Source organism: Aplidium turbinatum, chromosome 4 (genome assembly GCF_918807975.1).
Source record: "Aplidium turbinatum chromosome 4, kaAplTurb1.1, whole genome shotgun sequence".
Lineage (NCBI taxonomy): Eukaryota > Metazoa > Chordata > Ascidiacea > Aplousobranchia > Polyclinidae > Aplidium > Aplidium turbinatum.
Genome location: NC_137475.1, coordinates 442,579 through 464,202, shown reverse-complemented (window position 1 = coordinate 464,202; position 21,624 = coordinate 442,579). Strand labels below are relative to the sequence as shown.

The window sequence follows — 21,624 nt, the reverse complement described above, 5'->3', positions numbered from 1 at the left end:
ATAACGGCCCGAAGGTTCTTAATTACATTGGTTGTTGTGAAACTACTTTTAAAAAGCGTTTCTCCAACCATAAATGTTCCTTCATGGATAGGTCTACACGAAACAGCATCGAACTATCTAAAGCAATTTGAGAATTTAAGGACAAGGGTGTTCATCCTAAAATATCATGGTCCATCCACACTCCACAGCTATGCTCGGCATTACAGTAGAGGAGACCGAAATAATTGTGGCCTTTTTTGTTGAAAAGCTGGCCAGTGGCCATTCTAAAGACCAATTGTAACCACCTTCTAAAGAAACGTTCTGAACTGGTGCGTAAATGTCGTCATTGCAACAAATTTAAACTCAAATACTTCAAAATAAAATAAATTTAAATTTGATTTGATTTCTACATTTCCTATGGATATCGCATTTGCTTCCCTATGACGTCATAAATGTTGTAATAAATCTGCTTGGTCTCAATTTGGACGTCTTAATTGAAGTTTTTGTGGCATCCGATGGAGGTAGTCTTTTGTAATTCTGAGAGTTTTTTTGAAGATTAAATTAAGGTTATCATGTTTAGTATATTTTCAGGTATTATCGCTTTATTGTTTTTGCATATTTTTCAGGATCTTTTGATGATCCCCTTTAGAGGTTTTAGAAAATATTAACTATATTTGATACACCCTACTGTACATCAGTGACGTTCGGTGGCTTATACCGTTGGGAAAGCAACTTGGAAATATGCTGCAGCAAGGTAGTAGGCACGAAGGGCGTAACCGTCGGGCGAAGCCCGAAGGCGTGTTGCCCAAAGCAACACTTCCAGCGGGGGGTCTGGGGGCCTCTCCCAGAAATTTTTGAAAAACACTTTCAATTTGGTGCGCTCTGAGAGCATTTCCAAAACAAATCAAAAATAAAGTTCTGTCAAATTGTGCTTCGCCTATGTCGTGATCATACATCCATTTAATGTTTAGAAGTCATGAACAATCTTAATTTTAACGTTGCAGGACCAAAATCCAGTGTTAGACATGGAATAATAGTTGTCTAAATGTTTAATTCGTCATGAATGTTCATTCTCAGATATTCAGTTAGGCCTACACTACAAAAACTAACACTTAGGCCTAAACATTACAACCGCAAGCAATTTGTACAAAAAGCTGGATAAGTTTGCCTCCTGCGTATAGAAACTTAACGAATTAAATATTGCATCCGCTGCACCTGAACGTTCATTGGCGAAGTAACGTTATATCAACGCTGTAAAAAGGGCAAAGGCATGACTATGAAAGCTAGTAGGCTAAAGTACAGGGCGAGGAGACAAGCTTTTTGGCATTATGATGTTGTGCTGTGTACCGTGACGAGAGATCATTCTGACGAGTTAGTTTAGTCGCTCTAGCGAATGTAGGCATTGACATCACTGGGTAAGCAACTCTACCATACCATAACCATAACACATCTGATTGGCTAAGCAGCTGGTGACGTTTTGCAAAACGAGTGAGGATTGGATAAAACGAAGGCGTTTTTTGACATTTTTAAACCTGGGAAAGCAACTTTGATATAGCATTTATAGGCAAGACATGCGGTTTGGTGAGGACTTAGACTACTCACAAGCGTTACGAGTAATTCTAGTCACAAATACAGTAATTTTCAAGTTAAAATAGACGTGATAAAAATAATAAGAAGTTAAACCTAGAATTCAGTCATTATATTTTGCATAGTTTTCGCTCAGGTAAGCACTGCTTTCCTTGCTTTCCCTCACCGATCGTCACTGCTGTACATATATTTACATTCCTTACATAAACCATGTACATACAAATGAGCTTGCAACAGCACGTTCAATTTTTTCTTCACTTTTCTAAAAATTTCCTGCCCTAGATAATGTGACCTGCCCTAAATGATGTGACCTGCCCCAGATAATGTGACCTGCCCCAGATGAAGTGACCCGCCCCAGATGATGTGATCTGCCTCAGATGGTGACCTGCCCCAGATGAAGTGACCAGCCCCAGATCATGTGACTCACTCCAACGCAGCAGCGGTTTAAGCTGTCGAAACATGATATACAGTCAAAAACAAAATAACAAAATATTTCAATATTTGTTGAAGTACAGTATTTTTTCGTCTTGTGTTTAAAGAAGTCTTTTAACGCAAAATTATTGTCATGATTTCAGTCCGTTGGCTTCGAGCAGCCCTCAATACGATTGTTGCATATTGTGCCGTTCGGTGAGTTGCGCACGTCGGTTTATCTTTGGTGTCTTCGAAGTGTTGGTTGTCTGCTCCACGACATGAGGACACTGAGTGACAATTAGGACACTGAGTGACAATTGGGACACTGAGTGACAATTAGGACACTGAGTGACAATTGGGACACTGAGTGACAATTGGGACACTGAGTGACAATTGGGACACTGAGTGACAATTGGGACACTGAGTGACAATTGGAACACTGAGTGATAATTGGAACAATGAGTGACAATTGGGACACTGAGTGACATATGGGACACTGAGTGACAATTGGAACACTGGGTGACATATGGGACACTGAGTGACAATTGGAACACTGAGTGACAATTGAGACACTGACTAACGATTGGGACATTGAGTGACAATTGGGACACTGAGTGACACTTGGGACACTGAGTGACAATTGGGACACTGACTCACAATTGGGACACTTAGTGACAATTAGGACACTGAGTGACAATTGGGACAATGAGTGACAATTGGGACACTGAGTGACAATTAGGACACTGAGTGAGAATTGGGACACGGATTGACAATTGGGACACTAAGTGACAATTGGGACACTGAGTGACAATTGGGACACTGAGTGACAATTGACACCTGAGTGATAATTGAGACACTGAGTGACAATTGGGACACTGAGTGACATATGGGACACTGAGTGACAATTGGAACACTGAGTGACATATGGGACACTGAGTGACAATTGGAACACTGAGTGACAATTGAGACACTGACTAACGATTGGGACACTGAGTGACAATTGGGACACTGAGTGACACTTGGGACACTGAGTGACAATTGGGACACTGACTCACAATTGGGACACTTAGTGACAATTAGGACACGGCGTGACAATTGGGACAATGAGTGACAATTGGGACACTGAGTGACAATTAGGACACTGAGTGACAATTGGGACACGGATTGACAATTGGGACACTGAGTGACAATTGGGACACGGCGTGACAATTGGGACACTAAGTGACAATTGGGACACTGACTGACAATTGGGACACTGAGTGACAATTGACACCTGAGTGATAATTGAGACACTGAGTGACAATTGGGACACGGAGTGACAATTGGGACACTGAATGACAGGTTACTTTTCAGTTTACAACTACGCGGTGATAGGTTATTTATTTGTTTGTGAGAAGTGAGTTATGCAGCAGTGTATCATATTTTAAAATTTCCAACTCAAACAGTTTTGAAGACTTTAATTTGTTAAGATAAACGTGTGTAAGAATTACATTGGTGGGATGCCTGCTTTGTAAAATTGGAGAAGCTGATTTCGAACCTGAATTTATTTTCCTAACAAGGATTTTTTTCAAAAGCGTCCTAAACTTTCCAATATTTTATTTTAATACTGTTTAAAATAATCGTGACAGTCATGGACATTGAACAATAATCGCCACCATTCCAAGTGAAAAGGGCGAAATTAACAACTGGTTGTTTTACAAGCTTTCTAGCACGACAAAGAGGGGAAGGGAATAACAGTTGTTTTTATTTTACTGAAGAACAAGGGTGCACTGTGGTAGACCATTAGAATATTTCGTTGTGCTCACCAAAAATTTTTCCAAATTTTTGTTAAAGAAATGCAAATTAGAAAATAAAATGCACTTTGGAAAGATTTTACATCGTAAAACTCCATAGCTTTGCGAACTGCAAAGTTTCTCGACTGTTTTATTGGAATTCACATTTCCATGCGGACCTGAAGAGAAATGATATTTCGTTGAAATATTTCCTTATAATTCAATCATCATCTTTCCAAAGGCTTTCGAACTCATCGTCCAAAAGAAAGTTTTCTATTGTCGCTCCTACGAATACATGTTTTATTTTTTTCGTTTGACAACATTGGGAAATCAGCATTTGAGAATCTGAAGCATCTGAAAACTAACCATTCCTTATTTTTAACTTTCACAAGTTGCTTGAGAAATGCTTTTATACGCAACAAAGAAACGATTGTGATTTTCTATGGAAATGACGGAATGAAGCAATAATATTGTACCTAACATGCTGCAAAGAGATCTGCAAACGTAATGTAAACAGCTCTGTGTCGTCACAAAACAGAAAATGAAAAAGCAAAACAATATGGAGAAGATGTTTCAATAGCGAAATGTAGCTTAAACTCGATAAGGAAAATAATGTGAATTTCTGCCTAACATTGACAAGTCAAACAAATAAAACTACAAAAACTAGGCGATAGGACGACGCTCGTACTCGTGGACACGACACCTGAGAACACTTACAAACTCTGTGTTGCTACTTTGATTATTTCCTTGTTGAGTATTCAATGCAATCCGGTCGCCATCAAGTTTTTTTCACCAAACATCAATTAATTTCATTTCGGAAAAATATTTGCGCGTGATCGATAGTTTCGGTGAATATGTTGTTGCTTTATAACAAACATGGCGCCGCATGAAAGGCACATCAATGTAGTGCCTCATAGATTTTGTGCCAAGTTTGTCAGATGCTTAAAAGTGTGATTATTCAGAGGTTGGCGCCGTTTGAAAACTCTCATCCATCAGGTAACAAACTGCCTTCAAAATTGTTTTCAAAACACCCCTTGGATGCTGTAAATAAAATTCGTCGAAATTAATCAATAACTTATTTTATGGTTTGTGTGAGTTCATGAGGACCAGGAGGGAATGAAGCTTTCCATTCGTTGTCTATTCCCTTTTCGCTTCCAGGCAATGCAAGTCAAACATAGCTCGCATAGCTTCCAACGATTTATATAATCATTAACCTGGATGCCTCGTACACTTCACAACTACAGTAGTTAGCGTTTGAATAATATTTCGATAATTTATGACAACCAGGTTAGACGTCAAGGAAACAAAGAATGGAAGTAGCTCTGTTGACATTGATGACGTCAGCTTTCAGTGGTGCGAAGTGCATGGAACCTGCAGCAATTCATCGAAAGCTGGTCATTTCTTGATTTGCAGGTTGGGAGCTCGGAAGTGAAAAGAAGAAGAATTCTAATTACCTTCAAATTGTTTATCCCAAGAATCACATAAAGGTAATTAATTGTTCATTATAACTTAATCTTTCCAAAATATCGCTCCATTTTAGAAAGTTGTAGAATTATGACCGGACAAGAGACAAGATCTCGAGTATGATGTAGAAGTATTTCATCCAGTTGGAGCCAGCATCCCTTTCAATCAGGAATGGGAAGTAGTTTAATGAGCACTAGCGTGTTTCTCTCCCCCTGCCCCTGAGGAAGAATCCCGGTGGACCCCCCAGAACTTAATAGGAATCATTGTGAACCTCCTTGTTCACTGCAACTACGTAACAATGATCGTGAGGTGGTCACCCGGAGCTTGTGATTGTGACATCGCTACAAGCGCTTGCAAAGATATTGAGACAGCTGCTGCCATGGTTCTTTCTATCTCTTACGAGAATAGAGATTTTAGAAAGATTGATGACATAGTTTATTGGGATATCAAACTTAAAACAGTCAAATAAATAGCCTAATAGTTCAAGTTGTGAGATGACAGATGAAAAGCTTTAACGAATGGTTCTGCACTTCCACCACATAATCAAAATACCAGTGAACAGCAATAATTCCTCCACCTATTCAGTCAGCTCTGACTACAATAATATCGGCTACAACTCTATGATGCGATCATCTGCTGTGCTACTCAAATAATATCAATTCCCATTCAACTCTCTCCTCGGTCAGAACTTCTAATGACACCGCCTCTCATTCACTCATATCTAATAATTCCAACTTCAATAATAAACTACGCAAATTATCTTACTATTTATAGCCGGTTTGTTTTGGCTAGTAACTTCCAGAAACTATGGTAATCTTACGTCATAAGAATTTGCCAGACCTAAGTATGTTAGTGACTTTATAACTGCATACATTAGGTCGGACTGTTCCTTCAAATTAGAGAAGTTTGGGCAAAGTTTAGGAAATGTGGGGAATATTATATCAAAAAACATTTTCGTTAAAAATATATTTATCTTAAAGTATTAAAATGATTCAGTCAAGCTGTGTGATACTCATACCGCGCGCCCTCTGTTTTGTATTTATCACATTAATACGTAATAATATAACATTATATCCGCCTGCCTTCGCAATGCAACATCACATTGGTTTAATTTTTGCAATTTAAACGTTAAAGTGTTGAAAGCGTTCTGTTGGTCGCGCAGTTAAGTTACATCGTATACACAAATAATTAGTTTAACCTATGAATAAAATAATTGCAAAAGTCCTCTTGCTTGCTTTTAAGACTCAGAGAAATAGTTTCTTCAACATCCTTTGTCGTTTCCAAGGGCCATTCGAATAAATAGTGGTGGCGGTGGTGAGGTTTGAGCGAGGTGTGTGAAACGATCAAGTGAAGTTTGTGGTCCTGTTGGAACAGCGGCTGAAGATCTTTGCAGAGAAAAGCTGACCTACATCTGATTGAAAAGGTGGTCACGTTTACCTTGAAGAAGATGGAAAACTCTGGCACAGAGATCAGTTGGAGTCTGCGAAAGAGAGGTTGGATAAACGCGTGGAAGAAATAGGAAATGTGCAGAAACTAGTTCACTTATTCAAAGTTTTCCAGCGACTGTACGTGTACTATTATTATTATTATTATTATGACCGATTTCGACATAAAACTCGGAAGCCAAAAGTTACATCTTTAGTAAAATCTCTTCTGGAAAGACTAGAAAAGGAAAGAAAAAAAGTCCAAGGTCAGGTTCCTTACTGAGGAGTTTGTTTCATTTATGGAAAAGTCGCGACTACGAAGCTATTCTTCCACAGCAAGAAATTGTGAGAAAGAAAATGTATCGTTTTTAAGCTGCAAACAAAATCTGAATATCTTGAACGACTCTATCATACCTTTCGTACACTCAAGCCCACGTTAGTGGAACCCGAAAGCGCTTATTCATCTATAGCAGAGGTTCTTAAACTGGGGTCCATGGACCCCCAAGGGGTGCGCGGACTAGTTTTAGGGGGTCCATGAAGGCCCAATGGAAATCTTAGTGTATAATTTCAAAAATGGAATACATTTCAACAGAAAGGAGATTAAGTTCAAACAACCCTGATGATTTCTAGTTTGGCGTTTCCGGATAATTTTTATCGCATTGTAGCCTACTGTTTTTTTTGATATGTACGTTTATTACGTTATTCATTAAAATTGTCTTTCAATTCGAAAAGTATTGGCGATTTTTGGAGTTCATTGATGCAAGCATATCCTCTTTTGGTAAAGAGAGCCATGGCTGTTATAATCCCTTTTGTGACTACATATTTATGTGAGTCAGGATTTTCATCCTTGGTAACTATCAAAACAAAGAGTCGGATCCGGTTGGATGCAAAGCATGACATGCGTGTTGCTGTCGTCCTATCAAAGGCGAAGCCACAATTTCATGTTCTTGTTGAAGACAAACAGCAGCTTCCTTCATTAAATCGAAAATATTGAAAAACAATCTGCATTCGCTATTTCTTAAATTTAATAAAACATACATTTTGTTACCAATTTAATTTTATTTTATTGCCACAAAGGGGGTCCAAGCCAACTAAATTTTTGTTTTAAGGGGTCCGCGTTAAAAAAAGTTTAAGAACCCCTGATCTATAGGATTATTCGTCACAAAACTGAGAAACAGACAGAATGATGAAAGCTTCAACGCTTTGATTTTCGCATGGAAAGGTAATATCCCATCACTTGAAAGCAACATGTTTCAGCGATAAACTTTATTTTAGGTTGAGATTAGCCAACTGTCTGTTGTCTTTGTACACTGACTGAAAGTAATTATAAGTTTAATGTCGGACCAATTCGCAGTTTATTCAAAACAAGATAACAACTGGGTTGCACCGGGTTTTTGTTTCTCAAATACCCGAAACCTTGGTTTTGAAATCTTGTTTGAAATTGGAAACACTGGAATGTGGGCACTAATGCATGTGGGCTACTGAGAAGAGAGGAAGAAAGTTTCTATTGAAAGACATTGACTTTGAAAGTAAATGAGAAGAGGAAATGGGGACGTCCAAACAGCACATGGAAAGAACAGGTAAAGAATGAGACACAAAAAGTCCGACTGAAGGGAGAAAATGCAATGGACAAAAGAGATGTACAGTAGAATAAGAGTGAGTGGAGGCAATCGTTGCAAGGGAAGAATCGCCACCTTCGCTAGTGGAGACGTAACCGAATTTTGCTGATGATGATGATCAGAACATTTTTAATCTTCTTCTTCATCGCATAAGAACGCAGCCTAAAGCAGTATCTCTGTTGTTCTTGGCCTGATTTTTACTCAATTAACAACACTCACCACAAAAGTGTTGACAATCCCATTCAATATATGACAACAATATATGAAAAATATAAAATATGTACTGAAAGTCAAAAAAGATTTTAAATTTATTTAAGTGCAGTAGAAGATATGAAATATTGTCCGTAGTGAATTTTAAACTTGATATGGAACTGATGCCTGCTGGGAATTGTGAGCAATGGTGGTGATACTGAAGTCTACTAATTGGTGTTGAATCTTCCTGGGCCGAGGGTTTATCCTAGTATCACCCCACATTCATGATATCCTAGTATCACCCCACATTCATGATATCCTAGTATCACCCCACATTCATGATATCCTGGTATCACCCCACATTCATGATATTCTAGTATCACCCCACATTCATGATATCCTAGTATCACCCCACATTCATGATATCCTAGTATCACCCCAGATTCATGATGTTACTGGACTATATGGGAAGCCTACTAGAGAGCATCCAATCATTGGTTTCATGATCCAAAACACACAGACCTTCCACTCTATTATCTGAGTTGAAGTTAGTACCGTTTGGGATGTGGTCTGTTCTTCAGCGCTGTCGTAGTAAGGTGCCCCCCTCATCCCATTGGTGCGCGGTTGAGCGTTAAACTCGATCTCTGTACAAATACTTTTGAAATGTGCCCAAATTGTCTCGGAAAAATACTGGGGTTCAAGGAGAGAATTCTTTTCCACTTTCCATCTCCTGATCGAACAAGTTGCAGGATCTGTGTCTGAAAGTTTATCTTCCATTACAGATTGTAACGTCACACACAACATGGGAAACAGAAGCAACAAATTATTGATGTTCATTGCCTATGTGCCTCTGGTTTAATACTTCAAATTATTTTGTTTGTTTATTTAGACACTCCAGCTGTGCCAGACTGTGCTTAATATGATTATTCCATTGTTTGTACTGTACCAATAATTTCATGCTTCAGTCCACATACTTAAAGGCTGGTGTGTTTTTAGAATGGCGAGGACGTTAGCCATCGTTGGAGGCGTTGCCGTCGGGATGTTGGTCGCGGTTGCAATTGTTGTACCCTGTGTGCTTCTCATCCGTAAGTTATCGCTGTTTGTAAGCAATCGATTTTCGCTCGGCACGAGATCAGCTTGGTGGCATTCGCTGCATTGTACATGAGCTACACAAGCTGATACCTCAATGATACTATGAATGGTTAAAAATACTTTTCCACATAATCGTTATGTTCTCCGTTGTGATGAGTGATTATGTGCAGCAAAAAGTTACTATCGTTTGTTGGCACAAACAATCATTAACTTGTCTTGTTACATCATACTGGTCAGTTGTTATGCAATCCATTGTTGACAGATTGTTCTTATTGCTGAGTCATGTACGTCACGGGAATCCTCCAATTTATCCGTTTTGTCAAACAGCAAATATTGATTTTAAACTTAATTCATTGCTTTTACAATTAGCTTCTTCTTCTTCCGTTGATGACAAACCACCATTTGCCTTCGAGGATTTATGGAGCGGGAAGTATAGCTCCAAGAGCGTTTATCCCAACTGGTACAAGGCCACACCAAGTTAGTTCCTCCAACCTTTGTGCCTGGTAGTGCAAACGCAATGAGACTAGACTGGAAAACAAACAATGCAAATAAATCGAGAGACAACGCTTGAAAACAAAAATATTTCGAAGTTTTTGTAATATTTCGATTTTAGTTTGATTTAAAATTTCATTATCTTAAGTTTATTTGGAGAAAAAATTATTTGAAGAATTTAGTTTCACGATCCAGTGATTCTATGTAATAAACAAAAACGTGTATATACGTTACATTTACGTTAAATATAAAGAAACCAAAATTTAAGATGTTTGCAAATTGTGGAAAAGCTGAATCTAAGTCCGATTGTGCTGAAAGTAACAGCCGAGCTTTTTCAGGCCAAACCGACTTCGTCGCGATGAGCGATGGCGCTTTGTATCGTCGTGAAGTGGCGAAACCGTACGAGAACATAGAAACGATCGCTCCCGACACGCTGTATAAGAACTATGACAGCAATGGATATTCTGTGTCTGCAGATGGAAAGTTCGTCTATTACAGATACAATTACACGAAGGTGACCCAAAGTGTGTTGTACGTGTGTTCAACAGTGTGCTTTGCATGTGTCTTACGTGTGTCCTCCATGTGTTCCATAATGTTTTGTACGTGTCTCCCAAAGTTTGTCTCACAGTTTGTTTTACATGTGTTCCGAAGTGTGTCTCACGTGTGTTCAATAATGTGTCTTACGTGTCTCCCAAAGTGTGTCATACGTGTCTTCAATGAAAACTTCGCATTCCCTCAAAATCAAAGTTTTTACTCAAACCATGTTGCACAGTTTTTAATCAAACCATGTTGCACACTCGCACGATGAAGGAGTTGTTCAATACACAATTTACTCTGAGACTGCACGAAGTTTGTGCGACTTATTCTCAGAGATGTACGTATATACGCTGCAAATTCTACGCCGTAGACTTGCGGCGTAAACTTTTTGTTTGCGCTTACGCTTACGCCACAGTTTTTTGGATAGTTGTCGCTTGAGGCTACGCCGTAAATATTTTGCGGTTTTTTAGCGCATAGCGTCAACGCATACTTTTTAATGTCTTTTTTTCGCTACAACACGCCAATACCTTCCAGCGCTGCAGTTGAAAGAATGTTTTCAATGGGCAAAGACATATTGAAACCAAAACGCGGCGAAATGTCAGATGAACACTTCCAGATGCTTGTGTTTCTTTGTGGAAATTCAAAATTAAACTTGTTTGTTTCGAGTGGTTTATACCGTGTGAATGTTTGGCACCTAGCAAACAAAATGAGTTTACGCTAATGTATGCGCTAACGCTGACACCGCCAACTTTTTTTACAAGTTACGTTGACGCATACGGCGTATGGTTTTTCGAACGTTTGCGTTTACGCTGACGGCGTCAATATTTTTTGTATGCGCGTATATCACTGCTTATTGTGATCTTATAATTACAGGTGTGGAGGCATTCGTACACTGCCAACTTTGCGGTGTGGGACGTCGATGGTGGCAAGGAACTGACCAACTTGAATTTACCATCAACCATCCACTACATGGAGTGGTCCCCTATTGGTCACCGTCTGGTCAGTTTTCAGATTTTTGACGTAATAATGTTCGTTTGTTGCATTTGAAAGCACTGGAAAATGGTCAATCAGTTGACATTTGAGTCTCTGGGAGGGAAGCTGATCTTCTCTGCTCCAGGTGGCGAGAATTATTGGGAGAATTGTTCCAACGCAGCATTTTATCCAAACTTAAAGTCCCAGAACAGAACTTGGTAAAAAACAGTTTCATCAAATCTTCTTATCACTTTACCGATGATCAAAAAACATGCATTTTGTGAAGTAATATCATTGTAATACGACTAACAACATGCAGAACAAAGCAATTATAATTAATAGCAATATTTTTTTTATAGATTTTTTTTCTACGTGGTATTAATCCTCTTATAATCTTATTTAATGGCGCGCAGTCTAAATGTTACTTGTAACATCTTTTTTCTATGATTTCTTTTAGAAAGACTGATGTCCTTTAAATACTTTTATAAATATATATTTTTGATTCTTTCGGGAGCCTAACTTAAATTTTATGATCTCAATAGTATTCGATTATTTGATTTGTTTGTTGCAGATTATTTACTGACGGTCATACTTGTGTGGCAAAAGCTCTAACTTAATTGACTTAAATTTACCGATTAAGTGCCAGTGTCATACTACCCAGAGATGGGTGTGATCTTGATCTTGATCTAAGATCACTTTTTTTTGTGTGATCTTGATCTTGAAGAACAATAAGATCAAGATCACTTTAAAGTTGAAGTTTACTAGATAGAGGCAGTTTTTTAGAACTTGTACTGTACAAAGTAATTAGTGCCAATTACTACCATTGCCAGTGTTGACTGCTAGTTAAAGGACGAAGCAAAAACACTCAAAATAAGCCTAAACCATAGTTTGCAACTTCATATTCTAAAACAGCCAATAAGTTTATAGGCAGACTTGAATACAGTCAATAAGATGACCACTTATATGGTACGTAGTAACTATGTTCAGCCCAAAACAATGCGCGAAACAGTCAATATATGTTTGCTTTCATCATCAGAATGTTTAAAGATAGTATCTTCACCATGTTGAGTTGGTGATGTATAGGCCTACAAAAGCTAACCGGTCTTGGGTTATAATTACCGGCGTAGCGCTATAGAGTTCTGTTACCAACAAATGTTTCTCGCTGTCAAGTTGCCAAAAATTGACAGCGATAGACCCGTTTTTCGCTGTCAAGTTGCCAAAAATTGACAGCGATAGACACGTTTTTCGCTCGTGAGGCTCCACCCGTCAGCAGTGCAGTAACTGTTGAGAGTTCTATGAAATGGATTAGTGGTGCGATACTGATATAAGCTTACCGCCATAAGCGAAACATGTTTTTTTTACTGTCAATTGTTGATAGCCTATACTTGACTGCTAAAAAGCATTCGTTGATTAGAAAAGTCTTTATGGCTATCGTGGAAGCAACAATGATATGGTTTGCAAACACAATGTTCGCTGTTTTGTAGTGAGAAGGAATGTATGATACTAAGTCTTGTATATTATATTGTATTTCAGGCGATTTTCTCCGTAGACTACAGCTTGTTTGTTAATATATGGCGCTGTTAAAACAAAAATAAATTGACTTACACCAGGGCTATATGTTATTTTTGCATCGAAAAAAAGCATCTAACAAAAATATCTGACAATGACACCTTTTTGTTGATCGACTGGCTTAAAATAACATTTGACACTTTTTCCCAAATGTGGCAGTTTTTTTAGGTCGGTTTGAATTTTTTTAAATTTGGGTCTGGCAACCCTGTCTACGAACACTCATGTTCACTGTATAGATGGGCGTCTTTAAATGTCGCAAACCTAGCAAACCTCGCAAACCTAGCAAACGTAGCAAACCTAGCAAACCTCGCAAACCTAGCAAACGTAGCAAACCTAGCAAACCTCGCAAACCACAAAGTTGCCAGATGGTATTTTATTAATTGTATTTTTTTTAATTTCTTGGCGTTTTATTTGTCTGGTGCCTGTTTTTTAAAACCCTTTTAAATATGTTATTTGTTTAGTATTGATGTGCTATTATCATCTATAAAATGATATCAAAATCTCTGCTTTGTTGTTTATGGTTAGTTTTGATATAAATACGTTTAAAGCAATGCTTTTGCGATCAACATTTGTGAGATGTTGAAAGTTAATATTAACGCAATATTTGGTAGTCAGACATTCGGGAATCAGTATTCCCTCCCTTAAACCATGGTGAGTTCACTAATCACTGGTTCTCTAAAAACCGAGCTGCAGACGATAAATAAAACTTAACTTTTGCAGGCAACCGTAGTTCCTGCCCTTGGCTACGCCGTGTGACACACAACGAACAACGAAGAAGTTCCTAATGACAAGTTTTTGTGTGTGTTTAGAAAGTAAGGGATATTTTGTGAACATACCGGTTTTTCCAAAAGTCTTTGTTATTTCAAGTGTGTTTAAAATACCTATATGCTTTGACTCCTTTTTGGGCTACTTGCAAAAATATTGGTTTGTTTTTGGGATTGGTTTGAAACGTGTTTTTGGCTGGGTAATTTTTTAGAATCTGGCAACTCTGCAAGGCTTGCTTCTTTAAATGTAGCAAACCTAGCAAACCTCGCAAACCCGACAAGGTTTTACTATCTAGGCTATGACTTTGAGGAAGGTTTGTGCATTTGTCAATTGATAGTAATGAGGTTTTCTCAGCGGGTGTCTTTAAATGTCGCGAACTCCGAATTCCTCGTAAAGCTTGAGAAGGTTTCTGCATTTGAAAGCTTACCCCAGTAGGTTTTCATAGTCTCTCAAAAGAAGATAGATTTAGATTAGCAGCAAGTAATGGTAAGGTTGTCTGTAGTCTAGGCCTATCTATTTTATGCAAACTATAAACAGTTGAAAACCTCATCGGCCATCAATTGTAGAAACCTTTCTCAAGATTTGCAAGGTTTGCTAGGTTTGCTACATTTAAAGAAGCAAGCCTTGCAGAGCTGCCAGATACTAAAAAATTACCCAGCCAAAAACACGTTTCAAACCAATCCCAAAAACAAACCAATATTTTTGCAAGTAGCCCAAAAAGGAGCCAAAGCATATAGGTATTTTAAACACACTTGAAATAACAAAGAATTTTGGAAAAACCGGTTTCGTTCACAAAATATCCCTTACTTTCTAAACACACACAAAAACTTGTCATTAGGAACTTCTTCGTTGTTCGTTGTGTGTCACACGGCGTAGCCAAGGGCAGGAACTACAGTTGCCTGCAAAAGTTAAGTTTTATTTATCGTCTGCAGCTCGGTTTTTAGAGAACCAGTGATTAGTGAACTCACCATGGTTTAAGGGAGGGAATACTGATTCCCGAATGTCTGACTACCAAATATTGCGTTAATATTAACTTTCAACATCTCACAAATGTTGATCGCAAAGGCATTGCTTTAAACGTATTTATATCAAAACTAACCATAAACAACAAAGCAGATATTTTGATATCTTTTTATAGATGATAATAGCACATCAATACTAAACAAATAACATATTTAAAAGGGTTTTAAAAAACAGGCACCAGACAAATAAAACGCCAAGAAATTAAAAAAATACAATTAATAAAATACCATCTGGCAACTTTGTGGTTTGCGAGGTTTGCTACGTTTGCGAGGTTTGCTAGGTTTGCTACGTTTGCTAGGTTTGCGAGGTTTGCTAGGTTTGCGACATTTAAAGACGCCCGTATAGATGACCTGATAAAAGTCCAAACGGACATTATTACATCATAGATTAGATAACTTCAACGAAGTTTATTTAGACCAATTATTGTTTTTGTTATTTTTAAAGAAATTGACCACATATAGGAAATCTGCTTTGTGTTTTTTTATTCGGCCAAAGAACACTTATTACATATCACTGCGCCTACTTTTTCAGTCTTCCAGATTTGACGTGTTCATCAGCTGGAACTTTACTGTTTCATTCACTATGATCAAACAGTGCAAATTGTCGTGATTGTGTTGCCAGGCATTTGTTCATGACTTCACTGTAAAGATGATTGATGACGTAGGAGCGACAAACCCCACCATCGTGACAGTCAGCCCTCAGGGGACAAAAAATTTAAATTATTTTGGAATCCCTGATTGGATGTATGAAGGTGAGAGGTCACGCTTGAGTGGTTCAAACATGGTCAGAGAGTAAACAAATGGTGGTTGGTGATTCGTTAACTTGGTGTTAAAATATTTAGAGGAAATGGTTTCAACCAACAATGTGCTGTTCTGGAGTCCCTCCGCTACGAAGCTTGTCTTCCTTGACACCAACGAGGATGGAGTCAAGCACATAGAATACACATGGTGATGTCACAATGTCTAAATTGAATCACTTCAATTTGTGGAATCACAGCATGAAATTGTCACCTATGTGTGTGTGATGTCACGATCTGGTTTATATTTTCATGTGAGAAGACGATTGGTGACGTGTGTCGAGTTGCGACGTCATCTTTTGTGACGAGCATAAAAGTCAGTTTCATTGCAAATCAACTTGATATGCTGAGGGGTTCTAATTTTCAATCTGTTGCTTATTGGCTAGGTACGGGGATGGCCAGTACCCGGAGACTATTGAGATCGCGTACCCGAAGGCTGGAACCACGATTGGGAACGTGCGTTTGTGGGTCTATGACGTCGCCACTAGCAAATTGAGTCAACTGGCAGCACCCTCAGAATTCAACGGGTGAGAGAGATGCTTATTTCGTCATACGAATTGAAGCGCTGATATCTTCTAAAGTGATCGGTGCTGTGATTGTGACGTATGGTCACAGTTGCTAAATGACCATGTGACGTGATAGCTGAATCGCTTGACGTCACCTAGTGAATGAAGTAGTTTACAAGAAACACGATTTCAACAAACGTTGAAGCTTAAAACCATCCTCTGTGTGTTGACTCCATCTGCCTCGCTCACTCTTTCTTGAGCCTTTGTCTGTGTAGTTCAAAATACAACATGGTCGTCGTCAAACCGCTTGGATTTGTCGGAAACAACCACTGGTTACTAGTTGTTCATTGTGCTTTTCAGCCTCTCAACCAGGTTAGCCTGAAGACAAGCAGTTTTTTATTTCAACACAACTTTAAGGGAATTTCAACTAAATCTTTTTATGATGTTTTTAACTTCATAGAAAGGAATTTTATTTCTCTCGCTTCACTTGGAAGAACGACAGTTCGTGTTTGGCGACGTGGACCAATCGTCTACAGATGACGAGCATCGGGCAACTCTGCACCGAGAATGTTGGCGGCGGAGATTTCACCTGCTCTCACGTGAGTAACATTTCACCTACACTCTGCTCACCAATTTATTCGCTTTCATATCGAAACATTTTGTTCGTACGGCGAAATAACTTGAAATTCTGGGAGGTTTGTATACTTTTGCTATTGAGGTTTTGTTCAGACAAGTTTGTTTTTGTTTCTCCGCAGACCGACGCGAACATGGAGTCTGTAGAAGGGGGCTGGGTCGGAAGCGTAAGTTTCTCTCTTGCTGACGTAGACAATGTTGTTAATGAGGTTATTGATTTGTAGCGTTGATGCTTATGCCATCATTGCTCTTTTTCAACTTTAGTTTGGGCCGTTCTACCCGTTATGGCAAACCGATGGCCCATCCAACAACTACTTCACCATATACGCGCGTGCTAATGACGGAGACAGCAGTGAAGGATTCTGGCAGGTGGCCCACGTGGTGGAAGGGGCGAGCACGGCCCGATGGCTAACAAAGACACAATATGACATCGTTGAACTAAACTACTACGACAGCTCCAACAAGTACCTGTAAGTCCTAAAACCTCCGCATCTTTGTAAGCGTTTATGCGGATGAACTTCCATTTATATGAGGAAACATTTTGTTGGACTCGTCAAGAATAGAACAAACCATTTGACTCAATTGACTCGACCAATTTGACGTGCCCCAATCTTAAATGTTTTTGCTTTATATGTGATTATGTTGAACAAGCTGTGCTTCAATATACTCATTGTATGTTCAGCTACTTCACCGCAGCTTCCCCGTCGCCTAGACAACGACATATTTACCGTGTTGTTGTGGACGAAACTGACGACACTGCACCAGAGTGCATGACGTGTGAACTGATGAAGACATATGAGGACAGGTGTGGATGGGTAGCTCCAGTTTTCACTGATGACGGGAGCTCAGTGGTCATTAATTGTCGAGGTAAGTCGATGACGCAACGGTAACAAAATTGCTCATTTATGACGCCGTAGAGCGTACGGAATTATCTCCCATTGTTCCCAGGTAACCTCATCCCGTTAACGGTTCATGTGCAAATTACATCCGGGAAATGGGGAAAAGAAGTCACCATAGAGAACAACGACGAACTGACAGCCGCGGTTAGCTTGGTCAAGTGGCCACGGAGGGAATACAAAACATTCAAATCAACAAAGTACGAAAAAGGTATGACTCTATGATTACTATTATTTAATTTCATTGGTTTTCAGTGTGATTATAGCGATCGCCTGCGTTAGGCGGTTGTCATTGCAACGTCATCAATTGCTCACAATACAGTGGAACGTTCCACTGGTGGTTTTCGGTCAATAATTTTCATCTGTTTTGTATCGTTTCAGCTTACAACTACGAGATCTGGTACCCAGAAGACTTCGATCCTTCCAAGACGTATCCTCTTCTCATCGAAGTGTAAGTATCAAACAGTCGAGCTCATCTATGGAAGTCACGCACTCACCTAAATGAAATGAATACATATTTCTTGTAAACCTGCATTCCTCTCTTCCTGTTGGTTGTATGGACTTTATTGCTTTATCAGCGCTAATTTAGAAGAACTTTCATTATCCTGAAGACGGTGGCTATATGATATAAACCACACGTCAGGTCAGGCATGGAGCAACCATTGTGTCGCTTTGCCAATTTTGTAGGCTTCAAAGAGTTACCATGTCATCTTCTCCATGTCTGTGACAAACAATGATGGCGTAACCGCGTAATTGTCACAATAGTCTCAGAAATCCGCCACCTTATGGCGTTCTGAAGAAAGTTTTTGTGTTGTGACGACAAAATTTAGCATGAAAAATATGGAGGGACAAAATCATGGTACAAATATCGCCTGATGCGATGACAAGCAGAGATGCGGGGAACCATGTTTGATCGGAATACGCTCCAGTGAGCATATCTGAGCATACTCAAATGCGTGTCTCGGCTAATTTTTCCATGAACCTAAATTCACACTTTAGCATGTCACTGACGATTTCATCGATCACGTCACAGGTACGCAGGTCCTGAGTTTCAGAAAGTACAAGACACGTGGACCAGGAGATTCTCGCAGACCTACATGGTGAGCGGACGGAACATGATAGTAGCAAGCGTGGATGGAAGGGGATCGGCTTATGAAGGTTGGAAGCTCGTGTTGTTCTCAATTAACTGGTTTCTAAGCCACAACTAATCTAGTTCTATTGTCCAGGGAAATATTAACTTAAACATTGTTGTGGGATCATGAAACCTGGTTCAGTCATAATCGATGCTGAAAGTTCCAGCTTCATAAATTATAACAAAAGCTAACGAAATTTGTGAGGTCCAAAAATACTCAAAAGCATGTCTTCTGTGGGTAAAGCAAAATAAGATTTTTCTTGAAAAACAAAAAAAGCTTCAGTTAAACCGAGACAAAGGATTTTATGTCAAAGTGAAGCATTTGAAGAAATGTTTCTGGAAGATTCCCAATGACGTCACTGGCCACCTTTCCAGGTTACAAGTTCATGAGGCAGGTCTACAAAAAACTGGGACAGATGGAACCTGTGGACCAAACAGACTTCGCAAACTATCTCATCAGTACCCATGACTACATCGATCCCGCTCACGTCGCGATATGGGGATGGGTGAGTGCACAATGACGTCATACCTGTGCATTTTGGGGCATAGCAATATATTGTGACATCTCTTTTAAGATAATTACCGCGACGCAGAGCGTGTGTGTGTCACAAGCTGATGCGTGATGCCAACGATCATGGTACTGCTGGTGGTCACATGATCCGTTACTTGAATTCTTGGAAACCAATGTATGGATCCAGAGACTTCTCAACTGAATCGACTTTGTGTCGTGCCACCGACATCTTTCCGGTTTATTTAAACACAATATTTTTCTTGTTTTCAGTCATACGGAGGCTACATAACGAGCCATACGCTCGGGTATGACGCCGGAAAGACTTTTGCATGTGGAGTAGCAGTGGCCCCCCTTGGGGATTGGACTTGGTACGGTGAGTCACCAAACGATACAATTCCTGTAATTCAATCTTGACCTTTCAACTTTTTACATAAAATCATATTCGCACTCAATGCTTTCCAGATGCCATGTATGCGGAGAGATACATGCAACGCCCGATAGACAATGAGGAAGGATACGAGGTAGTTTGCAAATGGAAAACACATAGGCCTAATCTTTAAGCTTCTGTAATTAAATGACGAAACGGCCGAATTGTAATGCTATCGCATTGTGAGGTCATCACGAGTGACGACACCAGGGTTACTTTCAACTTTATTGTTTCTTTAGAAAGCTTCGATAATTCGAGGTCATTCTCTGGAAAACTTCAAGGGAGCCAACTACGCGCTCATCCATGGAACAGCAGATGACAATGTCCACTTCCAGAGTGCGGCTGAGATGGAAAAGGCTCTTGTTGAAGCAGATGTAGATTTTGATGACTTTGTAAGTTATTTCACCGACTCGTCATTGTGATGTAAGCCATGATGTCATTATGTCTGTTCTGTTGTCATTCATTTGAGGTTCACTCTGAAGTTTCAATGCAAACTTGTTCTGAAGCTTCATTATTCCTCAAGAATTTGTTGATTGCCACTTTAGTTTCATTCAGGAATATCTAAAGAAGGGGATACGAAGGCTCGCAGCGATTGCCTTATTCTCACGACACTTCCAGGGCGGTAGTTTGTAGTTCTTTTAAATTTGTTACAAAATTGTCACGTAGACCATAGTTAAAGAATACTTGTTTGAAAAGACAGTTGAAAAGTTACCAGTAAGCTGTTTTTCTTTATAAAACCTTTGCAGTAGGCTAGATGTTAAGCAAGTATACGGGTATTTAACAAGTAACCATGAGCATGCAGTAAATATCCAGGCTTGATGCTAATAGCACAATGCAGGTTATCATAACAAGATTTATTAAAGTACTATGGGTGCCAATTGTTATTTTACGATAACAAAAGCCCTTCTATTGTCAGACGTAATAAAAGCCTTCGTATCTCCTTCTTTGGATATCCATGGTTTCCAACCATCTTGTTGAGCTTAAAGAGATAATCTTCCGTCGTTTAACTCTGAAAAAAGGTAGGCACTTTTACATCACCCACTCGTCGAAGAGCGCCTGCTTTTCAATGTGAAATTGCTTTGTGTTTTGTTTAGTCACAATTTTCCTTATAAACTCCATTGATTGCAGTCATTAAGATCCTTCTTGCACTCAGTTCAGTTGCAGAAGAAAAAATAGTATTAGCAGAGGATGGGAATCGAACCCACGAAGTCGAAATTACTACTCCTCTGCCCTAACCATTAGGCAACGGTGGTTGTGGCAAAGCATTCAGTTAAATTTCTTTGTATCAAAATTTTTCGATCAGAATATTACGTGTCGAGTCCCATGACTGAAATCAGCTGAATCGCGAGTGAACATGTCACGCATGATTGCGTACCTCTTCGACGAGTGGGTAATGTTGAAGTGCCTACCCTGAAAAAAGCAAGTAATTTTTGTAGTACGTTACCTGGTGGTGAGACAAGATGTTGTTAAAATCCTTTAGGTGGAGCTAACGATTTGTTGTTTAGTTCTACGCTGATGAAGCTCATTCCATCAACGGTGGACCGAACGCGAACCAGCATGTCTACCACCAGCTAGACATCCGCCTGTCCTATTGTCTCGGAAGAGTCGGTACCCCTTATGGTGGATGAACCTTTGTGACGTCATTCTTTTTCAATTGCAATAAGAACTTTTGTTATTCATGTAAATATCTGTCTTCCAATTTCAAGTTCAGTAATTGTTTCCCATCCCTCAATTTACTCGCTATATAACTATGCTCAGTGTCGAATAAAATAAAAACACGAACTACCTTTCGTCACACACGTCATCGTCTGCTGATGTCATTTTA

General features: G+C 39.3%; 1 protein-coding gene across 1 annotated transcript; it reads left to right on the top strand.

The window, feature by feature from the left end:
• The first annotated feature begins 5,145 nt into the window (after nucleotides 1-5,145).
• Nucleotides 5,146-21,598, top strand: LOC145769253 (prolyl endopeptidase FAP-like). Its single transcript, XM_082580831.1, has 20 exons — nucleotides 5,146-5,236; nucleotides 9,445-9,533; nucleotides 9,910-10,017; nucleotides 10,371-10,546; nucleotides 11,443-11,568; nucleotides 15,520-15,649; nucleotides 15,740-15,845; nucleotides 16,081-16,221; nucleotides 16,661-16,799; nucleotides 16,956-17,000; nucleotides 17,098-17,303; nucleotides 17,516-17,700; nucleotides 17,782-17,940; nucleotides 18,111-18,180; nucleotides 18,763-18,887; nucleotides 19,237-19,367; nucleotides 19,643-19,745; nucleotides 19,835-19,893; nucleotides 20,039-20,191; nucleotides 21,305-21,598. Exons 2-20 carry the CDS (start codon nucleotides 9,446-9,448, stop codon nucleotides 21,425-21,427), a joined length of 2,373 nt encoding a protein of 790 aa, XP_082436957.1. The 5' UTR covers nucleotides 5,146-5,236; nucleotide 9,445; the 3' UTR covers nucleotides 21,428-21,598.
• Nucleotides 21,599-21,624: the final 26 nt, after the last annotated feature.

What these genes read in the sequence shown, in the direction of transcription:
- LOC145769253 (XM_082580831.1), top strand. Translation starts at nt 9,446, where the DNA reads ATGGCGAGGACGTTAGCCATCGTTGGAGGCGTTGCCGTCGGGATGTTG. An exon ending in AAGGGGGCTGGGTCGGAAGC is followed by an intron (nt 17,001 to 17,097) that starts GTAAGTTTCTCT and finishes TTTCAACTTTAG; the next exon opens with TTTGGGCCGTTCTACCCGTT. An exon ending in TATCCTCTTCTCATCGAAGT is followed by an intron (nt 18,181 to 18,762) that starts GTAAGTATCAAA and finishes ATCACGTCACAG; the next exon opens with GTACGCAGGTCCTGAGTTTC.